The following is a 27565-nucleotide window of genomic DNA, read 5'->3' on the forward strand; positions in this document are numbered from 1 at the left end:
CAATAAAGGCATTTTTGTTGGTTTAGTTCTCTTTCCAATACATCCTATTAGCAGGCATAATGGTGTTTATTTATGTAAAATGAATAAAAATTGTCGAAAATATTTGTAATAATATTCCCAAGCGTTTTCGACTTTCACGTATCTTCTTCAGGAGTGATATAATGCTAATAAAAATACTAAAAACAATTATTTAGAAATACTGATTTAAGGTAATAGTAGTTTGACGAGTTTGAAGTGGATAGTCGCTGACCTAAAACGAGGCTTAAGAATGATTTGGCATATTTTATATATAATACATGATATATACAACTAATTGCAGCCTAAGATTATCTATTCTAGCACAATGATTATTCAAGTTATGTATATTTAGGTATGGTTTTTAATTTATACAAACATTATTTGTCTACACATTTGCTGACAAGTTTCAACCAAAGTCAGATATCTATGTTATCATAAAAAATTATATAAGATATTTTATTTATATTCTTCTTACTTCAATAGAAACCAAGTTTGCCCAGCTGGGCAAACTTGAGTCCTTGTACCGGAAAAGTATCCAGTAAGTAAAACATTGTTTAGTAAATCGTTATTTTTTTTTAAATTTATTTTTTTATTTTATTTATTTATTTTATTTTTTTTGCATTTCCATACACCAAACATGGATATAAATATCACTAAAACATCCGCTGGGTCATAAGCTTCATTTCGATACCTTACTTGCCTGGATGGGATGCCTGTAGGCTGAGATAAACCGCGTCACACACACACACACAGTAGGAAAATTTATAATAAGATTGTTGTTTATTTTAAATCCTTGTTGTGTGTGTTGGGGGATGCCTGTTTTAAGTGTATGAATGCATTAACTTGTATATCGATTTCATAGACGTTAATTATTTTCATCTATCAACATCGACTCTGTAATTTAGGTTCCTGTTTAGCCGATTATTTTTTAAATTAAAAAAAATGAAAATAAGTTTATTTCAAATTTAATAGATATGTGACATGAATTGTGTGTTTTTGTAGGCTGATCACGTGCTCCTTTCCAGAAAATAATTTTCATCAAATACAACAATAAAGAAATGCTCTTGACCCTGACATGTCACATAATGTTCGTATATTTCAAAAAAAAAACAAAAAAAAAACATTTACACCTTGTTTTTTAAACGATAAATGCGGTTAAATAGCGTCTTCGCCCCGAAGATCGTTTTACTTAGAAAATCGCCCAAATTTTATTTGGACGTAGATAAATATTTTTATTTTTGAAACAGTAATCACACACACGCGCGCGCGCACACACACACACACGCGCACGCAAATATGTGTGTGTTTGTTTTTGTTAGCGATATTATTGAATGAATTCAATTATTTATATGGAAGCGCATTTTTACCTAAATGCGAGTTGGGAATAATTTTCCTTTTGACCAGTTTTGTACCCCCCAAATGGAGAGCGGCATATGTATTATTGTTAAAATATAATTATCCACTAACACGTGTTTCGTTGTCTACGACTCATCAGAGTGGCTGAATCTGAATGAACATATATTATACCGTACACGAGTAAATAGAGTATATGCTAACTAGTATAAATTTCGGCGAGGGTTACATAAACTACATATCAATATAACTTGGTTGCAAATGGAAATAAAACCCAGTGCAGCTGGCGTGAATGAAGTAGTCGGGGGGGGGGCAAGGGTGATCTCCCAAGACAAAACGCGAAATACAGGTAACGAATGATATTACATAGAAATGACGTCACATATTCGAGAATGGGGACATAGTCTCTACATAGTCGGACTTCAGAAGCGAAAGAGGCGACGTGCATCTTAAAATATAAAGAGAATCTAAACGAATGTCAACCCAATGTCTGCCGTCTGCTCTCTCAATACCTATGTTATTAAAAAAAAAAGTAATCAGAATTAGATTGGTCTCTCCTCCTGTAAAACAACACTTCTTCTAAATAAAACCTTTTAAAGCCAACAAGTCTCCGTTTTATTTACATACATGGGTTTTATTCGTTTAAGTTTAACCGTCGGCTAACAGATACTAGATGAAGCAACTATAGAGAAAACGGCCAGTCATGAATGACAAAAGAAGCGGCAGTAAAAAGGATAAAAAGACCAGCGATCTCGCACGTATGTGAAAAAAAGTTTGGTTTTGTTAATCGCTTCTTGATCGCTCACTGGCGATAACACACGCGTAGCGAGTACGTGTTTGTTGTGGAAAAGCCATAAGTAAACGGTCTGTTCGTTTTAACCTTTGTTTCTAATAAAATCTTGCACCAGTTCTCTATAAACTGAGACAAAAGTAACATCAAAAAGTTCTACAATCAGTCAGACAGAAACTGTCTTTTTGGCGGCCTTTATGCTGTCAGATTGACACGAACGTTCTAGGCATTCCTAGGACGTCCGACTTCCCAAGCCTTGCTTCCCGGCTTTCTGGAGGTGCAAGGTTATCGCTTGTTGTCTGAGGCGCCCTCACTGCAGAACACTCGACGGGGCTACTAGGAGTTATTTTTGCAGGGCCAGAGTGCTTCTCTAGGTTATTTTCCTACCTTCCGACCTTGTGTCACATCTCTTCGCTAGGGAGACAAATGTTATTCTTTAGAATTTCTCTTTTTTTTCTTTGTAAAGTCTTGCCTCTTTAATGATCCTTGTCGATAAATTTAGCGTGATTCGAAGTAAGAGAGCATTCTAGAATGACTTTAAAAGACTTATTTTTCTTCTCACCCCCCCCCGTTACTATAATTCCTAATGAAGTTACAGATCCCTGTGCTTCAACAAATTCCAGAGTTCCTCTATTTTGTGAGATTACGTGGTTTCTCTCTCTTGTGTTATCCCCTTACGTTTTACTCTATTCGATTAGAGTGACCTCATTGGGATTATACTCGTCTCTGTCTTTACAAAGAAGCTGGAAAAACATCTTTTCATTTGTGACATGTTTCTATCGATCTAAGTAATCTCGCTAAAGCTTTGGGCTTAGCTCTTGCTCCATTCACCCACCACCACCACCACCGCACTATCTTACCCGATCCCTTTAACCTCATCCTATTTCTCCTGCTGTATTCCTGCTCCTCTATCCTCCTTCCCCACTTTTCTCTGCCCTTTTTACCCTCTATTTCTTTTTTTACCCTCTCTCCTTCCACTCTCATCTCTCTCTCCATATTTTCTTTTCTCTCTCTTTCTCTCTCTCTTGTTTTTTTCTCATTTTTTTCTTTGTCCTTTCCCCTTTTCCCTCTCTCTTCCTATCTTTCTGTCTCTTTTCCCCTCTTTCCGTCTCTCTTCTTCTCTTTCCGTCTCTCTTCTTCTCTTTCCGCCTCTCTTCTTCTCTTTCCGTCTCTCTTCGCCTCTTTCCGTTTCTCTTCTCCTCTTTCCGTTTCTCTTCACCTCTTTCCGTTTCTCTTCACCTCTTTCCGTCTCTCTTCTCTTTCCGTCTCTCTTCTCCTATTTCCGTCTTACTTCTCCTCTTTCCGTCTCTCTTCTCCTCTTTCCGTCTTTCTTCTCCTCTTTCCGTCTCTCTTCTCCTCTTTCCGTCTCTCTTCTCCTCTTTCCGTCTCTCTTCTCTTTGCCTTGTCCTCTCACTTTCCCTCTTGTCCTCTCCCTTTCCCTCTTCTCCTCTCTCTTTCCCCTCTTCTCCTCTCTCTTTCCCCTCTTCTCTTCTCTCTTTCCCCTCTTCTCCTCTCCCTTTCCATCTTCTCCTCTCCCTTTCCATCTTCTCCTCTCCCTTTCCATCTTCTCCTCTCCCTTTCCCCTCTTCTCGTCTCCCTTTCTCCTCTTCTCGTCTCCCTTTCTCCTCTTCTCGTCTCCCTTTCCCCTCTTCTCCTCTCCATTTCCTCCTTCTCCTCTCTCTTTCCCCTTTTCTCCTCTCTCTTTCCCCATATTTTCCCCCCTCTCTCACCCTGTTTTAAATTCTCTCTTTCTCACTTATGCACAGCCTTTCCTTCTCCCCCCTACCTTCCTCCCGGCTTATATACAATGTTTCTATTACTCTAAGTAATCTGGCTAAAGCTTTTTGTTTAGCTCTTACCTTTCCCCCCTCCCCATATCGCAAAATATTCCTTTTATTCAATAATGTTGTTCCTGAAAATACGTTCCATTGTTACATGCCAGGAAACCACGAAAAATGAGATGTTCTTCGGTTATGTATAATAACTGATAATGGAAAATTGGAAAATCCACTTCCTTGATTATCGCTTTCTCTAGAAAGGAATTCTTGTTTTCTATTTCTTAAGAAAACTCATCCATATTATTATTATTATTATTATTATTATTATTATTATTATTATTATTATTATTATTATTTGTAGTAGTAATATTTATACAGCATAACACGTTGACACACTGGTTCTCATTATATCACCAAAGTTAAGCAACATTGAGTTTGGTCGGTACCAGTTAGGTGACCATTTGGGAGTACCAGGCGCTGTATGTGAACATCGAACCACCCCTTGCAAGAGCTGCAAAAACCTAACGTCGGCATCTCTCCTGACGAGGATATGCATGTGAGTGCTTGTGAATTTCCTACTCCCATGAAACTTCCTGCTTTGGTGGAAGCCAGTTCAAACCACCTAGAGTGAGTGCCGTTTTAGTGAGTATTATAATTTTTATTATTGTTATTTGTAAAAATGGGAGAAAATGTTATATTTTAACTAATCAATTCAGCATTAAAATAAAAAATAAAAAAGATTTTAAAATCATAATAAAATTTATTTTATTTATATTTTTTCCAAATATTCTAACCACTGCATTAGGACCCGTGGTGTAGTGGTTAGAGTATTTGGAAAAATCAATTGTAAAAAGTGATATTCTCTTGAAAGTTCAATTCTCAGTGTGGGCGACCGAAAAATACAATTGCGAATTACTTAGAACCTTTATCCAGTTATGGCTGACGGAACGAGAGTATGCTACCCCTGTGAAGTAAATAAATGATTCCGTTCGAAATTGCGTCCAAATTCCCGAGTTCGACAGAAACATTCCAGAGTTCGACACGATACACCTGAAGAAGGTCGGAAGTTACATCGACCGAAACGTTGTTAAAATCACGCGCAAGATGAGAACAGTAGTCCGGTGAATTCTAATAATACAAATAACCAAACGTCATCTAAAAAATTCAGAAACGTAAAATTTATAATCAAATAATGAATATTCAGTTAAAGTAGCTTCATTGCATCATTGGTCGGTTATTGCTACATGACATCAAACAACCACAAGAAATCAACACTTTTTTGAAAAGGAACTTCTCTTGGTAGCTACGCTTCCTTCTCATAACAAACATTATTTTACTTGAGGAATAAAAAGTAGGTAGGTTTTCTTATAAGTGACTGTTAACAGAAATTATTGAGATAGAATTAAATATAAAACAACTATTATTATTATTATTATTATTATTATTATTATTATTGGTCCCTTTCCTCCCCCACCCACCTCCACCCCAACAAAAGAGGGATTGGACTTAGTAATTCACTCTCGTTCGATCGTTCATTTGTTCGCACTTTTCTCAATAACTACGCCTTGGATTTATTTTTGTTTAAAAAAAAAAAAAAAAAAAAAAAAATTAGTCACAGTGAAAATAAATTTTTGCCACAGCAGATTTTTACAGATAACTCTAGCTACCCTCCCCAGGGGCTATTATAGGGACAAAATTTTAATAGGCCCCAAATTGTTCGTCTGTTCACACTTTTTCAATAACCTCTCCTTTATTTATTTATGGAAATTTTGCACAAACATTAATCATGGTCAAAGTAAATCTTTCACTCGTGGAGGTGGGGTTCTCTGCCTGCTCGGCTTGTTATTGTTATTATTGTTATTAATAATAATAATAATAATAATAATAATAATAATAATAATACGGCACAATCATGTTGACACACCGGTTCTCGCTAGATCACTGAAGTTAAGCAACATTGAGCCTGGCCAGTACCAGATGGGTGACGATTTGGGAAGGCGATGCGCTGTATGTATCGCAAGGTAAAATACAGGTTGAGAAACTGGCGCAGTCTATCCTTCTCTTGAGGGTAGATTGGACTCTCTTAAGCCGTGGTAGGCACCCCATCTAGTGATGGCGTCCCAGGCGTCACGATAAAAAAATACCCTTGGTAGCCTTGGCAAAGTATCAAGTATTCAGCTACCGGTAAGATCTGAATTACACTACAAACTCGTGTAGTGGATGGATGGATGGATGAATTATTATTATTATTATTATTATTATTATTATTATTATCATCATCATCATCATCATCGCAATATCAATGCATAAATTGTATCACAATTAATAATCATGTGTACTTTTATTTGTATTAAATTATAATTTATAACATCGAATTTTTGTTTTAGAGGCGGCGAACTTTAAATTAATATAAAACACAGTACTATATTATTTATTGTACAAATATATAGATATTCCGGACATTAATTTTTGACATTTATAATTTAAATACAATTTCGGGCATATGGCCCCCACGGCTCACACAGTATATGCCGTAATCTAGAGGTTCATTTTTCACAAACTTAGTACATTAAATTAGGCTGTATTTCGGCAATAACGCTTTAAATGTTGTCTTTCATGTGGTCTGTTGTGTCTGGGTTATCAGTGTAGATATCGAACGTTACACATCCCCAAAGAAAATAATCTAATGGAGTTAAATCGCACGAACGAGGTGGCCAGTTAATAGGTCCATTTCGTGAAACTATTCGTTCATTAAACGTTGCTCTCAGTAAATTGATAGTATTATTTGAAATTTGCAAACACTGCTCGGGTGTCAGTCTCTTTATGATGAATTGTCAAGCCCAGTTGAACTCAGAATAACCGATAGTTAACAAATCTGCAATTAAAGAAAGTGTTCTGTGTTTGTAGCTGCAAACTTTTTGATCAAATCTTCTACAGCAACACATCCGTTTCCTAAGAGCCAAGTGGATAAAAGACGATCATCATTGTGCAACAGCCTCTGATACCAAGCGAGCCCAAACGCATTGGTGGACAGCTGAAAACCATGGCAGCTACCATCAAGTAGGACCTTGGCATAATCTTCGATGTCCAAGTTGTTGGCCTTTATGGGTGGAATAGGGACTGGCTTGCTATCTTAGCAGAGCTTACATACGATCGCAATGTCTGGGTTGATTAAATCGGTTCAGCTTCAAGTTAAATGCCGCACTATAAGACAAGACAGGAAGAATGAACTGTATACAGAGTGTCAGAAATTGTACTGTGAAGTGTGACTCACACTTTCCCCCTCCTTCTTCACACTTTCCTCCCCCTCCTTCTTCACACTTTCCTCCTCCTCCTTCACACTTTCCTCCTCCTCCTTCACACTTTCCTCCTTCTCCTCCTTCTTCACACTTTCCTCCTTCTCCTCCTTCACACTTTCCTTGTTCGCCTCCTCCTCCTTCACACTTTTCTCGTTCTCCTCCTCCTTCACACTTTTCTCGTTCTCCTCCTCCTTCACACTTTCCTCCTCCTCCTTCACACTTTCCTCCTCCTCCTTCACACTTTCCTCCTCCTCCTTCACACTTTCCTCCTCCTTCTTCACACTTTCCTCCTCCTTCTCCGTCACACTTTCCTCCTCCTTCTCCGTCACACTTTCCTCCTCCTTCTCCGTCACACTTTCCTCCTCCTTCTCCGTCACACTTTCCTCCTCCTTCTTCACACTTTCCTCCTCCTTCTCCGTCACACTTTCCTCCTCCTTCACATTTTCCTCCTCCTCCTTCACATTTTCCTCCTCCTCCTTCACACTTTCCTCCTCCTCCACACTTCCTCCTTCTCTTCCTTCTTCACAATTCTAACCTCCCTTACCACCACTCTTCAGTGTTCGAAGGTCATTATGCATTTCAGTACTTGTCGCTGAAACGTTGAAGAGTCAATGAATTCGACGCAGCTCGCCATTTTGTATTTCAGGGATTGATGTCCGGACTACAACTCCTTCATATTTTCGTATATTCTTTATGACGGGTTTTACTCCTAACTATATATTTTGTTGCTCTTGTTAGCTGAATTTAAGTATAAACCCAACACAGATAAAAGAACTTTCATCTTGAATTATTTGAATTTCTATTTGTTAAATCATGAACTCATTATTCCAGTTCAATCAACAAATGTGAAGACCTTATGCTACACCGCCATTTTAAGACCACTAATTTGGCAACCATTGATCTGCTATCTTCGAAAGGAATCCACGAAAGTGTTTATCATTCTTTTAGGGTTTTTTTTTTTTTTTTTTTTTTTTTTTCTGACGCGTCGGGGGCTATCTGATTTATGCTGGGTTATTTCTCACGAATGGACGTGAATTATGTTTCAACATTGAATGCTTTCCCCTTCACAAAAAGGGTCGATATGACGTAAAACAAACTAATCAGGCAATTGATAGATATGAATTACTTCCATTTTATTTATTTATTTTATTTTATTAATGAGTGACTTATCAAGATCAAAAAACACTCGAGGATAAGGGTTAGTGAAATGGTAGATTGTCAGTTGAATGATGATTAATATTACGAGAGGATTAAAATTTATCAATAGAACTAGCAGAATGCACCCGGCCTTGCTGGGTCGTAAAATACGCTTAAATATATTTTAATTCGTGCAAATTTCGTATGTATTATTACAAAGCCAATTTTCTATTAAATATTATATTGTACCTAATATATAATAGTGATTTCAAAAGTAAAAGCTAGAGCCGAAACCAAACTTATTAGCGCTCCAGATATGTTCCATACCTTTGAACTATCGACAAATAGATAAGGAAGATTTAAAATTAAATAAATTCTCATAAAAATGTCGGCAAGTTGAAACGGATATTTTGCATTTCAACTGGCTGATATTTTCTGTACGTATTAGTCATCCATCCAAACAAAGATTTTACTCGTTATAAACCATCCTTGGTGTATGATTGGTATTTCCTGTTAGTTTCAATGTAATGCAATCAATAGTTTGAGTTTATCGGTTAAATATTTTCAGACACATACACACATCTACTACGTTGGCCTTCGGGACAAGATCAAAGTGTAGTATCTGTTCTTCAGATGCTGCACTTCTATTTCTTGTTCTCTTTCGGTGGAGGAAAATCCTTCACGACTTAGACAATTTTTTATTTTTGTAGCTTTTCTCCACGTTAAAAAACGACCCTGGTGTCTAACTCTGTCCCGTGGGGAGGCATAGTAAATAGGTACTACTTTATTTATATAAATGAACAAAACTTGTATATTTATGAGCACGGTTTATGACAAGTATATGTTAATGTTGTGTTTGTAAAAGAAACAAGTTGTAGTCTACAAGGAAACATAATGATAATGTTATTTATATAATAATATAATATTATATATATATATATATATATATATATATATATATATATATCGGCTATTGGTGACAAAAAGTCTGAGACTGGCATTTCTCTTAAAAACACAATCAGTGTTATCAGAGTTAAAATGTTTTCCAAAAGACATTTCAAACTTTCACCTTCAAAAAAAACTTTATACAAAAATATCTGAAGAGAGCTGAACAAGGCTTGAAACGCGTTATAAAAATATTTTTAAATAAAAAATGATAAAAGTCTGAAAAACCCACAATTGTTGATGGCTACACTCTTTTATATATATATATATATATATATATATATATATATATATATATATATATATATATTATACGGAAAACATAATGATAATTTTATTTATATGAAAAAAAAATGGTCTGTTTTTTAGTTGTTAATCAGATCTTTTAAACTGATTTTCTACAACACATTCGTTTACGGAAAGAAATTGAATGGCTACTAGACACTATTTACACGAGTGTCTAAGTTTTCTCTGTACAGGTGTTTGTCTGACATGGGGCTATTTTTATGAGGAAGACTAAATATTCAAAATACAATAGTATTTATGGCCTAAATAAGATTTCATCAGTATGGCTAGCCATCACTGGCTTTTACAAGGAATGGTACACCTTCTCCAAGTAATGTTACCTCAAGTAACAACACGAAGCTGGATACTCAACCAGACTAGATGAATTCCTGGAATCAAGTAAATAAAAAAAAACACAAGAAAGATAAACCATAGCATATTTTAATGGTCGATTTGGGAGAGGAACATTATGTTCCCAACTTTATTAACTCGGTTAATAGAGATGTAATTAAAAACTTTGGAATATTCGATTATATATATATATATATATATATATATATATATATATATATATATATATATAAATGAAATAAGAATTACAGTTAAGTTTACATCCGATGAGAAGGAAAGTATTTCCTCGAAACTCCGCGGATTAAGGATTATCCACTTATTTTGTGCTTCCTTTTTAAAATCAAATGTTTTTAACTCTTTTTCAAAGTGTTTTTAACATGTGGTATTAACTACTTATATATATATTTACATAGGCATCACCACTTATAAAGGCCAAGAGGCCACTCGAGGATAAGGGTTAAAAAGTGTACAGTAGAAATTGGACAATATTGTAATTGTTAGTAATGGAAATTCGGTAAATTTGTTAACTTAAGTGGAACGGCTAATCAAGAACTTGTTTACGTTAGACTTGAAGACAACCATATTGTAGTCAGCTGGAAAGCAGGAAAACGGAAGACAATTCCACAGGCGTGCCGTTCTAAGAAAGAAGCTTTGTTCATGGAATCTACGTTTAGGTTTAGGCACAGATAAAGAGTGGGGGGAATTATTAATAGTGTTTTCAGCTAAACGAGTGTTTCTTGTAAAAGTTTGGCGAGAGAGGACCATAGACTGAAGTTCAGTCGAACACTTTCCATGAAAATAACGACACAGCAGAGACAAACTCACAACATCTGTTCTGTGAGATAGAGGTTGCAGAGAAGAGAAAAGGATATCTCCTACGAGTCTACAAAGTCTATTTTGAACTCTATCAAGGCAGGACAAGTCCTTTCTAGTGGCTCAGGCCCAGATGTGGCAACAGTATTCCATCCTTGGACGTACCTGGCTTTTATATAGATAGAGAATTGCATCAGCAGTGAGATATCTACTGGATCGATAGAAGGATCCAACCATTTTTCCAGCGGCCTTGGCAACAGATTTGATGTAAGAGTTCCATTTAAGATCAGGAGTAAAGGTCAAGCCCAGAAGCTTGTCAAAACTTGAGGCCTCCTGAAGACGAGAGCCATTCATTTCAATTGAAGCCAGACGTGGATCAGAACGTTGATGGTGTAAAGAGAGAAGCTTGGTTTTAGATGCATTAAAAGTAACCACCACGTGTTCAAGATCAGAGGAGAGAGAATCGGAGAGAACTTGGACATTTACTGTCTTAGATGTGCTACCATAAATGGTAGTGTCATCAGCATAAATGTCTACAAATGATGTAAGGATGTGATTTGGAAGATCATTAATGTAGATCAGGAAAAGAGTTGGGCCCAGGATGGACCCCTGAGAGACTCCAGCATTAATACTGTGAGCTTCTGATTTTTGCCCATCAACTACTACTCTTATGAACCTATCAGAAAGAAATGATTTAATAATTGAGAAGACATTTCCAGCTATACCATGCGAGGTAAACCTTTATGCCATACCCTATCAAAGGCTTTAGATATGTCAAGAGCAATTGCCCTAGACTCTCGAATAGGGATTAAGTGTTAGTCCTTAGGAAGGGTCCCCTTGATTTCTGAGAGCTTCCACTGAAGTTAAATGAAAAAAAAAAAAAAAAAAGATAGTCTAAGCCAGCGCATCCCGCTGTGATTTCCCGCTCTCGTTTCTCGACGACATAAGCATATGTACATTTTGCTTAATGGTTAAATTCAGCTTTGCAAGTACAGCTTTCTACATGAAACAGTAATTCTCGTTGATAAAGATTATTAGCGGCTCAGTTTTACAAGCGACAATTACCAAAAGAAAATGGATTTTTATTTATATGTATAGCTAAATCGTACTTGATATTAAACGGTTGCGTGACTTTTATTTAGTAATAACGATTGTTTTATGCGCAGAATCACTCTACTCGTATCCATAAGGATCATTAAAGGATTGAAATCGGACAAGAGGTGATCATCAGAATATATATTTATAAGAGTAGATATTTATAAGAGTACATATGTTTCAATTTACATTGAACTATTCAATTTCATCCGTTCATAATGCAAATTCTGTAACTGGTTTTATTTCCAAAATCGCTTAACTCTCATCTTTTAAGCAGAGTCGGCGCTATCTATATCCGAACACTCTACATCCAGTAGTGGTAGTTGAGGGTGGGGGAGGTCAAAAGTAGGATACCCTAAAATGATGGTTCCAACGAAACTTAAAGATCTTAATTTTAGTTTTTTGGTCTACTCTTTTTTTCCCCCCGTTAGTTCTGAGCTACGGCTGGGACGCAAAAATAGATTGTTTCATCACACTTAGCACGATCACAGGCTTGGTTCGGGTGAAGGCCGATTTTGCTGAGATAATTGTTAAGTGAGTCTGCTAAGTTTATCATCGGTCTTTCGTTTAGTTGCTTCCCGACCACTTCTAACGTGAACATGCGAGCACTGCCGATGCAAGCCTCTATCTGTATAAGAGCCAAGTACGTCCTAAAATGGAGTACTGTTGCCACATCTAGCCAGGATCTGCTCGGCGCATCCTGCCTTGATAGTTCAAAACCAGCTTTGAAATCTAGCAAGTGATGCCCTTTTCTCTTTCCTACAACCTCTTTCCCACAGAAGAGACGTTGCGAGCCTGTCTGTCTTTTATCATTATTTTCATGACAAATGCTCGTCTGAGCTCCAATTAACAGTCTCCCCTCCGCGCCAAATTTCACAAAAAAACACTCGACTAGCTATAACGATTATCAACAATTTCCCCCACTCTCTATGCTTACCTCTAAACGCAGATTCCATGAATAAAGCTTCTTTCCTAGAACTGCCCTTCAATAATTCCCCCCCCCACTCTTTATCTGTGCCTAAACCTAAACGCAGATTCCATGAATAAAGCTTCTTTCCTAGAACTGCCAACCTGCTGAACTCTGTTCCGCTGACCTGCTTCCATGCTGATTACAACATGGTAATCTTCAAGTTCATTGCAAACAAATTCTTGTTGAGTCGTTCCCTTAAATCAAATTCTTTCCAATTTTAACCATTAACGATTACTACACTACCACTTTACATTCATTTTAATTCTTATCCTCGAGTGGCCTTCGAGTCTTCATAAGTGGTGACTCCTTGGAAAAAAAAAAGTTAGGCGACAGTGTTACCGTCGGCACTCAGCACATGTCTTAACTATCTGAGTGGCTCTTTTATCATCTTGTGTTTAATCGGAATAATAGTGTAACGCCTTTGGGTGTTCGTAGCACCTTCGCATATCTACTTAAAATTTTAAAATGTAAAGTCTCTTTAACAGTAACAACTTATTAGAAAAAAAATGTGCTTCTATGCTACAATAATGAAAAATATTGATTTTTCTAGTTAAAAAAAAATGGTACTTACGTAATTGTCATGTCACAAATAGTAATATATCCAAAAATTACGTAAGACGATAACAAAGAAAAATAATTATTCATGTAAAAGACATTTGTAAAATCTAGCGATTTGGTTGCAAAATCTACAAATTTGTATTGGATAGTTATCAGGGGAGGTAATTAAGTTTTCAGTTTCTCATGAATTCAATTAGTTATTATTTTATAAATAAAATTTTAAATTCAAACAGTTAAAAAAGATATTTTTTAAAAATTCACAAATTATGTGCATATGTTAAGCTTATTTTTGTTTTCTGAATAAATTGTCTGCTTTCAATTGAGTTATTTCCCTTTTTGCTTATGTCACGTGACCCAATATCTCTGATCTAGCCTGTAACCTCATCGGAATTGTTTTTACCCTTATTGGAACTGTTTTTCATGAATCATTGTTTTTCAACCTTATCGTTTTCCATAATTTTTTAATATGTTATTATTTGCGACATGACAATTACATAGGCAGCATTCTCTGGGGTCAAATCAGAAAGTTGTATTACTTATAGTATGAAAACGTAAATAGATCGACCTTATCTGAAGGCTCTCTTTTTATTGGACACTAAACAAACTAACATAGAACCCGGAAATTGCACTGCTGCTGCTACCAGTACATTGCACTCTAGAGAACCTACTGTTTCTTTTATAAAATTATTTCATATAAACTTCTTTCCAGTTAACGAAAAAAAAAAAAGAACATTAAGAAATTTACACGCGGGATTTGAACCTACAGACCAGATCACGCAAAAATAAAACAAACAAACAAACAAAAAAGAACACGTAAATTTATAAGTCTTATTCTGGCTGATGGCACCTAAATACCATTTTTTTTTTTTTTTTTTTTTACAACAGGGCAGTGCAGGGCTCCTCCCACTAGTCTATTCTAAAACGGAAATTTCAAAAAAATATCTAGAAAAAATTACACATAATAGATCAAATAAATATGCCATAGTCGAGGGTAACATGAAGGCTCCCTTTTCAATGAACATTACACTGAAATCATTTTACTTATCCTTAATTCTCACCTTATAATGCTTAGTGTTTAATATGACTCAACTGAGAATTGAACCCTGGTCTTCTGTCCACTAGCAAACACTCTATCCATTGTGTCAAATCTTAGGATTTTTCTATAAATACTATTTTGACTTGTGTTCTTCAGAATTGTCTGATCGATTCTCTGCTTCCTTTGTTTCAGTTCGTTTGACTCGTTGGTCTAGTGATCTTCATCAATTTGTTGTTATGCTAGTAATAAATAAAATAAGTGGATAAATCATAGTCGTGGGCAACATGAAGGTTCCCTTTTCCTTGTATACTACACTGAGATGTAGAAAGATAGTGTCACTTCTTTGCCAAGGTCGCTCCACTTACCCTTGATTCTCACCTTATAATGCTGAGTATTCAGCAAAGGAACAGAAAGTATGTATTTTTTTTAAACTCTTTTGTATGACTCGACAGAGGATTGAACTCTTATTGCTCAACTCATTAGTAAACGCTCTAACTATTGGGTTAAACGATAAAATTTTTTAATAATTAGTTACAGGTTGAACTGGCCTCCTCCAAAGGAGTAAGTTTCATGGGAATATGAAATTTACAAGCGATCCCCAGTTGCATATATATCGCTGTTAGGGGAAATGATGTTAGGTTTGTACAGCTTTTGCAGGGAGATGTCAACATCCTCCTACGTAGAGCAGTCACCTACATACAGTGCCTGGTATTATAAAATGGTTACCCATCTGGTACTGACCATACTCAACGCTGCTTAACTTTGGTGATTTAACGAAAACCAATGTGCCAGTGTTATTACACTGTATATGCAACGACTTTCTACATCCCATATGACGTCAGCTAATCCAATCTGATTCAAAGCAGCACTCATCCTAGCCAGGTTGAATCGGCTTCCTCCAAAGGAGGAAGTTTCATGGGAGTATGAAATTCACAAGCAGCCCAAATTGCACATATGTCCTCTTCAGAGGAGATGACAACGTTAAGCTTTTGAAGTGAAGTGTCGACGTCTTCATGCATACAGCACCTGGTATTCCCAAACTGATCACCCATCTGGTACTGGCCAGACTCAACGTTGCTTATCTTTGGTGATCTAACGAGACCTGGTGTGCCAACGTGATTGTGGTGTATAAAAAATAATTATTTGATTTTTTTTTTTTTATAAAATAATAAATAAATCTTGTTTTACAAGTATTTTAATGGTGGATGAACTGACGAACTACAAGCACTTGTACCCCCTCGACGAAAATACCCCCGACAAGCAGCGAAGTCCCACCCCTACACAGTCGAGATCCCCAGATGTAAGAAAGCCTTTTACTCTAATAGCTTCTTTCCTAGAACGGCGGGACTTTGGAATTCTCTTCCGGTTTCCTGCTTCCCCAACTGTACTGACATGCAGAAGTTCAAGTGTAATGTGAACAGATATCTTGCTGCTAAACTCCCTACATAGTACGCCTGGAACTTAGGTCCTGATAGTAGTCCCCTACTTCAAAGTGGCAAGATGCCTTGTTTGGGGTGAAAATGTAATAAAAAAAAATTAAAAAATCTAACTTATTTGGAAGGTTTTTTTTTGGGGGGGGTTTATGGAGAATCCATATCGGTGAACCATAAAGCAGCACCGTCTTCACTACGGCTCTAAAATGTTTTTTCTTTTTTAATCTGTTTCGAGATGGAACTCTTTAATGGTGAATGCTCTGGCGAACTACAAGCACTTGTACCTCCTCGACGTGACTACCCCTGACAAGCCACTAAGTCCCACCCCTTTACAGTAGAGATCCCTAGGTGTAAGAAAGCCTTTTACTCCAATAGTTTATTCCCCAGAACTGCAAGTCTTTGGAACTCCCTTCCAGGATACTGCTTTCCCAACTGTACTGATATGCAGAAGTTCAAGTGTAATGTGAACAAACATCTTGCTACTCATCTCCCTTCATAATGCCCTTGCAAATTATGTCCCTGATAGTAGCCCCCTACTTCAAAGTGGCACTGTGCCTTGTTTGGGGTGAAAATTGATTTAAAAAAAAAAACAAAAAAAACTTATACTAGAATGATCCAGGTAGTGAAAAATACACCCAACCATTAGCCGTCTGTATGGTCGGCTGCCCCGGATCTCTTCAGTAATAAGAGAAAGAAAAGCACGATATGCCGGACATTACTACAGAGAAAAAAAGAGTTTGTTGTATTACTGTAAGATCCTAAACACGAACCGCTAAAGTAGGAAGAGCTGCCAAGACGTATACACAGCATTATTGTCAGAAGACACTGGCTTACAACTTGAAGATCTTTCAAACGCCGTGGAAGATAGAGACCTGTGCAGGGAAAGAAGTCAATTGGTCCGGGCAACCTGCCCAATACGAGGATAAATAATACAGTTGTCTGTTCATATATTAATTATTTTCAGATGTTTTAGTTTCGGTTTCGATTCAAGCTTTTTTTTTTTTTTTTTTTTTTTTTTTATTACATTTTCACCCCAAACAAGGCAAATTGCCACTTTGGTGTAGGGGGCTACTATCAGGGGCAACAACTACTGGGGTACTATGTAGGGATTTGGGCAGCAAGGTGTCGGTTCACGTTACACTTGAACTTCTGCACGTCAGTACTGTTGGGGAAGCAGGGACCTGGAATGGAATTCCAGAATCTTGCGGTTCTGGGGAAGAAACTATTGGAGTAAAAAGATCTTTTACATCTAGGGACCTCTACAGTGTGGGGGTGGGATCTAGTAGCCTGTCGGGTTTGTCGAGGGTGCTCGCGTCGTGGGGGCACAAGTGATTGCAGTTCATCAGAGCATTCACCACTAAAATACTTGTAGAACAGGCAGAGGGATGCAACATTTCGTCGATGGGACAGAGGCTGAAGCTTAGATGCCAGTTCAGGGCCTATCAGATTTGCGACTCTCTTTTGAACCTTGTCAAGCTGGTGTATCCAGTCACATAGATATATATATTTTTTTATTTTTGGAACCACAACTTTATAATATATAAGATTCGATAGAAAATTAACTCTATAATAATAAATACGAAATCTGCATAAATTAAAATATCATATTTAAGCGTATTTTATGACCAGGTTACACAGGGCATCCCTGCTAGCTAAGATAAATACATTTGCAGTTTTATCAAAAGGGGTACAATTATATCAGAGCGTCTCCATTTACGCTGAACATCCACAGAATGCCAACATCAATATCTTGTATATGAAAAAGTCCACTGTGGAATTTCCACGGGTCCCGTTAGTTGTATGAATTATTAGGGATAGAATTTGTAAGTTTTTTATCCGAATGTTTTGTCTCCATACAAATTGAGTAATTCACTTTTACATTGTTTTAATAATCGTTTCATTAGTCTCTTTTTTTTATATATACTAATTGGTCACTGCTTATAAAGGCCCAAAGGCCACTTGAGAACAAAGGCAAATGCGATTATCTGTTGGTGACTAACATCTTGATAAGCTTCGAAACGATGGATTAAATAGTTTAAATTTGATTATTGTAGTTGGCAGCTTGACAAGAACTTTTTTAAAATTGAATTTAAAAATGATCGTGTTGTGTTCAGCCGGGAAGTTTCCCCGCGGTATTATATTCCTCGGGCAGTTATTGGAAATAAACTTTGTTCATGGAAGTTTCGTTTAGTTTTATCTACACAGAATTTAAAAAAAAAAAAAATGAGAAAATCCTACAAACTATATTTCGTATCAACAACGATTATTGAAGGGGTTAGGTTAATACCGCACTCAGGGCTCATACTCCACCCTCTTAAAATTTATGACAACGACTAGGAAAGGTGTATTCTTTTTAACAAGCCAAAGGATTAATTCTTTATAATCCCAAAATATAAGAAGCTGGTTAAGTTGTGATGGAATTTACAACATTTATTGATACTGCTGCAAAAATTTCTTACAGTGAAAGTTCAAACGGTTAAACGGAGTGAAAAGATTAAATTTTCAGAGGAAAATTCAGATTTTGGGCAGGGGAGGGGGGACACTGGAGGTTGATATAATCTTTGCCAATTCCCAAAAGAGAACTTGGAATGACAACAATCTACTCGAGTTGATTAAATAAAGAGTTCAGTTCAAAAATCATCGCTCCCTCTCTCTCACGCACACACACGACACACTGACTATGACAAATGAGGAATTGGTGCTTCAGTTCAAAATGCTTTAAAAGTTACCGAGTACAACAAAAACGATAATCTGCAATGACAACGATCTTTCTCACCAAATGAACTAAAGGATTCGGTTCGAAATTAGAATCAAGTTATTGGTGAACAAAATACCGGAAGACAGCCAAACAGTACAATTATGAAAACATGAAAACAACAACAACAAACATGCTTTTTTGGCCTTCGGGCCAGGATCAAAGTCGGCCTCGTGCCTAATTTGCTCGGTGGGGGAGCAAATAAATACCATCTGTTCCGGCAGATACTGCAAGCAAATACCATATGTGGGGGCAACTCCACATATAAGACCTTGGTCAATGTAGGGGCAACCCTTCATACCAATTGTCACTATCCAGCTCCCCTACTCCCCGGGGAGTTGGTCCCCATTTCCCCTTCACTCCTCACTTTAAAAATCGGCCTTGTGCCTAATTTGCTCGGGAGGGGAGCAAATAAATACCATCTGTTCCGGCAGATACTGCAAGCTATGACTAGCTATGACTAGCAAAGACCAGATGTGAGGGGCAACCCCACATGCTTGACCTTTAACCAGCTCCCATTTCCCACCTCTCGGGAGCTGGTCCCCTTTTCCCCTTCCCCCTCCCTTCACTCCTCACATTAAAAATCGGCCTTGTGCCTAATTTGCTCGGTGGGGGAGCAAATAAATACCATCTGTTCCGGCAGATACTGCAAGCAAAGACCAGATGTGGGGGAAACCCCACATACCTGACCTTTAACCAGCTCCCATTTACCACCTCTTGGGAGCTGGTCCCCTTTTTCCCTCCCCCCTCCCTTCAATCCTCACATTAAAAATTGGCCTTGTGCCTAATTTGCTCGGTGGGGGAGCAAATAAATACCATCTGTTCCGGCAGATACTGCAAGCTATGACCAGCTAGGACTAGCAGGGACCAGATGTGGGGGCAACCCCACATGCCTGACCTTTAACCAGCTTCCATTTCCCACATCTCGGGAGCTGGTCCCCTTTTTCCCTTCCCCCTCTCTTCACTCCTCACATTAAAAATCGGCCTTGTGCCTAATTTGCTCGGTGGGGGAGCAAATAAATACCATCTGTTCCGGCAGATGCTGCAGGCTATGACTGGCTATGACTAGCTATGACTAGCAAGGACCAGATGTGGGGGCAACCCCACATGTCTGACCTTTAACCAGCTCCCATTTCCCACCTCTCGGGAGCTGGTCCCCATTTTTCCCCTTCCCCCTCCCTTCACTCCTCACATTAAAAATCGGCCTTGTGCCTAATTTGCTCGGTGGGGGAGCAAATAAATACCATCTGTTCCGGCAGATACTGCAAGCAAAGACCAGATGTGGGGGAAACTCCACATATAAGACCTTGGTCAATGTAGGGGCAACCCTTCATACCAATTGTCACTATCCAGCTCCCCTACTCCCCGGGGAGTTGGTCCCAATTTCCCCTTCACTCCTCACTTTAAAAATCGGCATTGTGTCTAATTTGCTCGGTGGGGGAGCAAATAAATACCATCTGTTTTTCAGATACTGCATTTCAATTTCTTGTTATCTGTCAGTGGAGGAGAAATCCTTCACGACTGAGACTATTTTAATTTTTGTTCCTTTTCTCCACGTTAAAAAACGGCCCTGGTGTCTAACTCTGTCCCGTGGGGAGACATTGTAAATAGGAACATGCTTTTGTTACGGACAAATATTCTAGGCCTCAGCCCCTGTCTCATCGACAAAATGTTGCATCCCTCTGCCTGTTTTACAAGTATTTTAATGATAGTTGCTCCAAAGAACTTCAAACCCTTGTAACCCCTTGACGTAAATACGACCCCTGACAAGCAGAAAAATTCCACCCTACACAGTAGAGATCTCTAGATACCAGAAAGCTATCTACTCTAATAGTTTCTTTGCTCAGACAGCTAGACTTTGGAATTCTCATCTTGGTCCCTGTTTCCCTGACTGTACTGACATGCAGAAGTTCAAGGGTAATGTAAACATCTTGCTGCTCAATTTCCTACGTAGTATACCTGAAAATTATCTCCCAGATAATAGCCCCCTACATCAAAATGGCATTGTGCCTTGTTTGGGGTGAAAATGCAATAAATAAATAAATAAATAAATAATTGTGCGGCTTGACAAGAATTTGTTAAGATTGGAATTAAAAATGATCATGTTGTAGTCAGCGGGGAAGCGGCTCCGCGATATTGTATTCCACAAAGTATACCAAATTAACTAAAATTATTAGAATCATGCTATTGACGACAAGATATCAGAAGACAACCAAATCCCAAAACACCCGACGGTCGAATAGAGTGTGTATGAAGATAGCAGCTATTAGCACTAGCAGTCGTTTTGAGCGTATATGCAAATTAGGAATCGTGTGTGGGGGCTTGCGTCAGAAGAAAAAGAAAAAGAGAAGAGAAAACTGCAACATGTGGTCGGACAGAAAAATAAAACGCTGGCAGGTTAGATGGACATGTGGCCCTGCACTGCAGTGATAGCGAGAGACTCTTTAAATGGTATTGAGACGGTGAGAAAAAAAAAATGGTAATAAACGACTTGTGTTAAAAAAGAAAGAAAAGCCGAGTCGGATTTATTTATTTTTGTTTGTTTGTTCCTTCTCGACGGTGCCGGACGGCGTGGGGGTCCGAGAGAGATTTGAACTGTAACGAACCAGGTTCAAGTGTAACAGTCACGTTACAACAAAACAAACACACAAAAACAATTTTCCTCTACAAAACAACCAAACCAAACACGATGAATAAATATTTGCAGATATAGCTATAAGAACTTGAAGCATAAAAACTGTTTCCAAAATTACCGGATTCGGCATTAAATAACCGAAAAAGGTTGACATGCCGTAAAACAAACCCACCAATCAAAGAGCACAACAACCAAAACATAAGAGCCACAACAGCGATGAGAATAACATTACGAAACATGCAAATGGTCTAACATGTTTTTATTGTGGACAACTATTATTTAAGTGGGCAGCTTGATAAGAATTTAACATTGTTGTATTTGGCTGGAAAGCTGCTCCACGATATTGTATTCCACAAATTAAAAATTCTTCGAAAATAAACTTTATTCATGGAAGTTTCGTTTATTTTTAGCAACCCAGAATTAGAAAGTGAAATTCTTCAGTCAAACTTTATTTCTCATCAACAACGATTATGAAAGGGATTAGGTTAATACCACACTCGGGGCTCATACCTTACCCTCTCCAAATCTATGTCTAAAAGAGAGGGGCTATTAGAAAACTAATACGTATAAAATGTGTTTTGTCTTCAGTTCGCCGCTGCTCAATGGTCTGTAATTTAATTCGAATATTATGTTAGCATTTTTATAGAACTCGCCACATGGTGGTACCAAACAAAACTAAAAGGTAATAATGACAACATTTACAAAAAAAAAAAAAAAAATTCTGTGACACCCCCTCGCCAAACTTTCACAAGAAACACTCGTCTAGCTGTTAACGCTATCAATAATTCCCCTCACTCTTTATCTGTGCCTAAACCTAAACGTAGATTCCATGAACAAAGCTTCTTTCTTAGAACTGCACGCCTGTGGAATTGTCTTCCGTTTTCCTGCTTTCCGGCTGACTACAATATGATTGTCTTCAAGTCTAACGTAAATAAGTTCTTGATGAGCCGTTCCATATAAGTTATCAAATTTACAAAATTTCCATTACTAATGATTACTATATTGTCCAATTTCTACTGTACACTATTTAACCCTTATCTTTGAGTGGCCTCTTGGCCTTGATAATGTGGTGATGTCTATGTAAAAAAAAAATATCTATAATATAAATCTCGCCTGTCTGTTAGTGTGTGGGTGAATGTATGTATGTTTGTATGTCTCGCTAAAATTTTTGTCATCGGTACTGGACCACCATGAAATTGGTATCGTTGGAAAGAGCAATCTCTCTCATAAAAAATATGTAACAATTGGCCAAAAAGATTGTGTGTCAATTGGGTGTTTTTTTTGGGGGGGGGTGTAAGGAGGGGTACCTGTTTTCTCGGAATTCTAATGTAATTATGAAGAAGTCAATGTATTTTATGCAGATTTGGAAAAAAATGTTGACTCATGTTACCGGAAATGACGTCATATCTCTTTAATCGCGTTTATTATTACTTCTAGCAGAAACTGGTTCCAGGTGATTCTACATTATAACAGCGAAAGAAATACTGATTTTCAAGTTTTATTAAATGGTGTCTACGTAATTGCCGCATGTCAAATAGTAATATATCCAAGAATGACCAGAAACGATAAGGTAGAAAAATAATTATGATTGAAAATATGTATCGCTAAAGGAGAAAACACTTTTCGTGTATTTATGTATGCACAGAAAGGCCGAGTCATTCCCGGAAATGACGTAATTCCACGTTAGACTACGAAATTGATCCCTTTTCTCCACAAACACAAAAACAATATCAAAACCAACACCATTTAAATAACGAAAAAATATTCAATTACAAGTAAAACAAATGGTGCCTACGTAATTGTCATGTCGCGAATAGTAACATACCCAGAAATTACGGAAAACGATAAGATAGAAAATTAATTATGAATCTAGCAATTTGGTTTCAAAATTTCACAAATTGAATTGGAGAGTTAACAGAGGAGGTAATTAAGTTTTCAATATCTCGGAAATCTAATGCCAAAATTCAGGGGGGGGGGGGTTGTAATAAAAAAAAAATTAAAAACATTCAAACAGTTAAAAAGAATTTTTTTTTTAATTCACAAATTATGCATATGTGTTATGTTTATTTTTGTTTTCTAAAAAATACTGTCTGCTATGCATGGTGTTTAAACTGAGTTAGTTCCCCTTTGCTTATGTCACGTGATCCAATATCTGCACCTGAGCCTGTAACCGTATCGAAGTATTTCTTTTACCCTTCTCGGAACTGTTTTTCATGAAAAGTGAATTTTATACCTCATCGTTTTCTGTAATGCTTTTGGATATGTTACTATTTGCGACATGATAATTACGTATTTGTTTGTTTGTTTGTTTGTTTTATACTTGAAATTCAATATTTGTTCGTTATTTAAATATAGAAGCACCAAAATAACACAATTAAACAAAACTCTTTTAAATAAAAATGAATACGTAAAAATATTTTAAAAAAATAAATAAATAAATAAAAAATGGACTCACCTGAAAAGGACCGTCAATAATTTTGTGATCATGCTCCCCACCCGGATACTGTCCTCTTCTTGATCGTCTTGGTGGAGTTCTTGATAGATTAGAATCCACATTCCCAGCAAGCTGCACATCCGCCCAATTATTTGAATGCTGCGACGGACACATGTAATGACCTTGGTCCGCTGCACAAACACAGGGGGTATTCATCACTTCATCTTGGTGCGACGTATGTCTCCGGTCTTTGCACCGGATGATGCATATCGACATGGCTGCTGTGATGGACACTGATACTGTTACTGCCACCAAAACAATTACAACCATTAAAACCAAATTTATTCGCTTTTCGCTTTTCATATGCTTCGTATTCATCGGTTCCATCGTTTTGTTACTCACGGTCAGCTTCAGAATTATATCAACGTTCGCCGATAAGACCGGGTTGCCACTGTCCCTGACAACAAACTTTAAGTGATACGAGCCAGAGTCCTGTGGGGTGACCACCTGTCTGAACGACAAGAGACCACTAAAATGGTTGATGGCGAACAGTTGTTTAGCGTTGCCCGAAATTATTTCGTACTTGAGGAACGCATTCTCCTGGCTGTCATGGTCAGACGCTTTCAGAACGGTGATGTTTTTCGTGTGATGAGGATAATAAGTAAAATCCAGGGTGTAAGGGTTGACGCTGGGAAGTGTGAAATACGGGGCGTTGTCGTTTGCGTCTCGAATCTCAACGCTGACGTCTACCGTGTTGTTTAGAGAGGGGACGCCATTGTCCTTTACAAAAACTTGAAATTTATAAATATCCTGGAATTCGTGATCCAAGGACATAACTGTTGAAATGAATCCATCGTCGTGGATTTGAAAAGGGAGGAAGTATTTTTTGTTAGTTATTAATGAATAAGTAAGCTTTCCACCGGCTCCGAGGTCCGGATCTGTGGCATTGATATAGCCAATTGGAGATTTGGATTTCTCGTTCTCATTAATCCAGAATTTGAATGACTTCTGGGAGAACTGAGGTGGGACGTCATTAACATCCATCACTTGTATGGAGAACTTGCTCTCGGTAGATAGAGGAGGGGAGCCTTTGTCTTGACAACATATGGTAATGTCGTGGTGGTTTTCAATCTCTTGGTCTAATGCGTTCTTTACAATTATTTTATATTCCTTTGTTCCAAGACTCTGAAGTTGAAATTTATCGTGGTGGAGATTGCAGCTGACCTCTCCATTTGAACCAATATCCGGGTCAGTGACCAGTACGTAGGCAATGACACTGCCAACTTCAGCATCTTCGGAAATGGCATCGGTTTTCTCCGCAGAATCAGAAAAAAAATTCACATTTATCACTGGGGCGTTATTCTGCTGGTTAATTACATTTACAAGGACTATCGCGACGGAAGTTAAAGGGGGGCTGCCACCATCCGCTGCTTCGATGTACAATTTGTAAGTCGGCTTTTGTCCAGAGGTGAATTTCTTATGCAAGAAAATCTCACCTGTCATTTTGTTGAGCTTAAAGTAAATCTTATCATTGTCAGAGGTCATAGATCCGAAACGGTAAGAAATCCTGCCGTTTTTGCCCAAATCCAAATCCGTAGCAGACAGAATGGCCACGTGACTTGTAGCGTCGTGTTCGTAATTAATCGACACGTTATAAATTTTCTGTGAAAAGACTGGCATGTTATCGTTAACGTCCGTAACTGAAATGTGAACGTCTAGCACACTCAGTTTTGGCGGAGATCCGTCATCTTTCGCAATCACTTGGATTACATATGCATCCTTTAATTCGCGGTCAATCCGTTCTTCTAGCACAATACTAAGTTTTGATGTACCATCGACGCTTCTTAAAATATTCAAAGAAAATGGATCGTTCATGTTCTTCTTCAGTTGGTATGTTAATTTAGAATTCGCAATGCCGATATCTCTATCGACCGCGTTGGGTATAGACTTCCTCATTCCGACCCCATCCCCTTCTGAAAATTCTATTTTAACTTGATCCTCCGGGAACTCCGGTTGGTGGTCGTTCATATCTTGCACAATCACGCGAATACTTAATATCTTGATAAACGTTTTAGCGCGACGCACTGCGACTTTTACCATTTGTGAACATTCCTTATTGCGGCTGCACAAAGACTCGGCATCCAGCGTTTGAGCCGTGTACAGTTTGCCCGTCTTTTTGTTGACTTGAAACAGCTGCACGTTCTGCCCAAGCTGGCTGAACCTTATCAAGTTACGGTCCTCGCGTTTGATGCTGTCCATCAAACGGGAATCGAAAGCGATATCCCCGAGAAAAGTGCCAGGGTTTTTCCCCTCTTCCACATAATAGGTGAGATCCATACAAAGGGTCAATCGGACGGCAGGTAGCAATAACCACAATGAGATGAACATGTTGGAATCAGCTCCTTCGTAAAACAAAAGTAAAATCCAAAAAAGGGCATCACAGAGGCATCTGAAAATATAGTAATTAAACTGTGGTCACTACTTGTTTATGAATATGCATACGCACACACGCTCATACATAGATGCAAACACGCACATACACACACACACACACACACAAACACATACACGCATACATACAAACAGGAACAGAGCTGAAAGAGAGAAACAGACCAAATACCAAGGTCTCATGTATGATATGAAAAGAAATTGGAATCTAAAGGGGATATCAATCATACCAGTTATCATAGGTGCCACAGGACTTATGAATAAGAACCTGAAGTCCTACCTAACTAATATTCCTGGTGAACCAAGTGCAAGAGAGATCCAGATAATTGCACTTAAGGGAACAGCGAGGATACTAAAAAGAGCTCTCGGTTGGTTTCAATAAAAAAGCGAGGCAATGTTGGCAGCTAGTTTGGCTGCCCCATACCCAGTATTACAATCTTCAAAGGAAGAAAAAAAAAAAAAAACAGACGCACATACATATATACAGACGAGCACACACAAATATAGATAGATAAATGTGCGGAAAAAAATTAATTTTAGAAAAATGAAGAATTGGTAGAAAAAAAGTTTCTTTTAATTTGGCACTAGTGCATTTTAACTAACTGGAAATATTTTTGTTTTTTCATTTCCGGAAGAGTTCTGGTAGAGAAAAGAAGGGAAGCAATCCAAATTTTAATGATGTTTTTCAAACGAAACTTTTCTGGCGATTTAAAACACATTAACATTACTTACCGAAACATTGAATTAATGTTTGGGGGGGGGGGAATTCACCTTATTCAAGAAAATATTTTTTAATTTATAAATAAAATATAACATTCTATATTTGAAAATATCTTTAAAAGAAATACTTTTTTTTATAATGCACAAAACTATATACCTAATAAAGTTGAGTTATTTTTTTCTCTCGCTCTGACATTGATATAAAAAGCCTACCTTTTCTATTTAAAAATTAAGATGAACTTAATATACTCAGTCATGGATAGGCAAACAACTTCATGGGGGTTAACTAATTTGCATATTCTTTTTAAAAAAAGTTCATTAATTTTTTATGGCAATTTATTAGATGATTGGTTTCATTTAACGATTACTCTCAGTTTTATTTATGCATAGTTTCTACATTGTGCATAATTGCGTAGCATTTAGGATAAAATGTTCTAGCAAACGTGTACATATATATATATATATATATATATATATATATCAAAGTTTAGTCATTCAATGAATTTTAAAATTTATAATGTGAAATGTTTGAGTTTCAGATCAAAAGATTTATTATTTTTTATCATTCTATGTAAGACAAAGAATACATTTGAAATATTTCAAATGTATTCTTTGTCTTACATAGAATGATAAAAACCTTTTGATCCGAAACTCAAACATTTCACGTCATAAATTATTAAATTCATTGAATGACTAAAATTTGATTTATTTG

At 37.4% G+C, this 27565-nt stretch overlaps 2 protein-coding genes across 4 annotated transcripts in view; both read right to left on the reverse strand.

Annotated features, from left to right (window-relative positions):
* The window catches only part of LOC145242992 (protocadherin gamma-C4-like), a 314328-nt gene that overhangs the window by 250070 nt on the left and 36693 nt on the right, over positions 1-27565 (reverse strand). For all 3 annotated transcript variants that reach the window (XM_080106118.1, XM_080106120.1, XM_080106119.1), the window contains exon 2: positions 23707-26134. In XM_080106118.1, coding sequence (XP_079962244.1) covers positions 23707-26073 — 2367 coding nt within the window. In that variant the 5' untranslated portion in view covers positions 26074-26134. The remainder of the gene's footprint in view (positions 1-23706; positions 26135-27565) is intronic.
* On the reverse strand, positions 5411-9814 carry LOC145243029 (uncharacterized). Its single transcript, XM_080106139.1, has 2 exons — positions 9773-9814; positions 5411-7768 (listed from the first exon to the last, which is right to left on the reverse strand). Exons 1-2 carry the CDS (start codon positions 9812-9814, stop codon positions 7184-7186), a joined length of 627 nt encoding a protein of 208 aa, XP_079962265.1. The 3' UTR covers positions 5411-7183.

This window comes from Euprymna scolopes, chromosome 21 (assembly GCF_053919585.1).
Source record: "Euprymna scolopes isolate OS-2025 chromosome 21, ASM5391958v1, whole genome shotgun sequence".
Lineage (NCBI taxonomy): Eukaryota > Metazoa > Mollusca > Cephalopoda > Sepiida > Sepiolidae > Euprymna > Euprymna scolopes.

Bases quoted from the DNA above. Each gene is read 5' to 3' on its own strand.
- LOC145243029 (XM_080106139.1), bottom strand. From the start codon at position 9,814: ATGTCAGACAAACACCTGTACAGAGAAAACTTAGACACTCGT. The intron at 7,769-9,772 runs GTAAATAGTGTC...AAGGGAGGTTAG, and splicing joins GAGAAAACTTAGACACTCGT to AATTGTGAAGAAGGAAGAGA.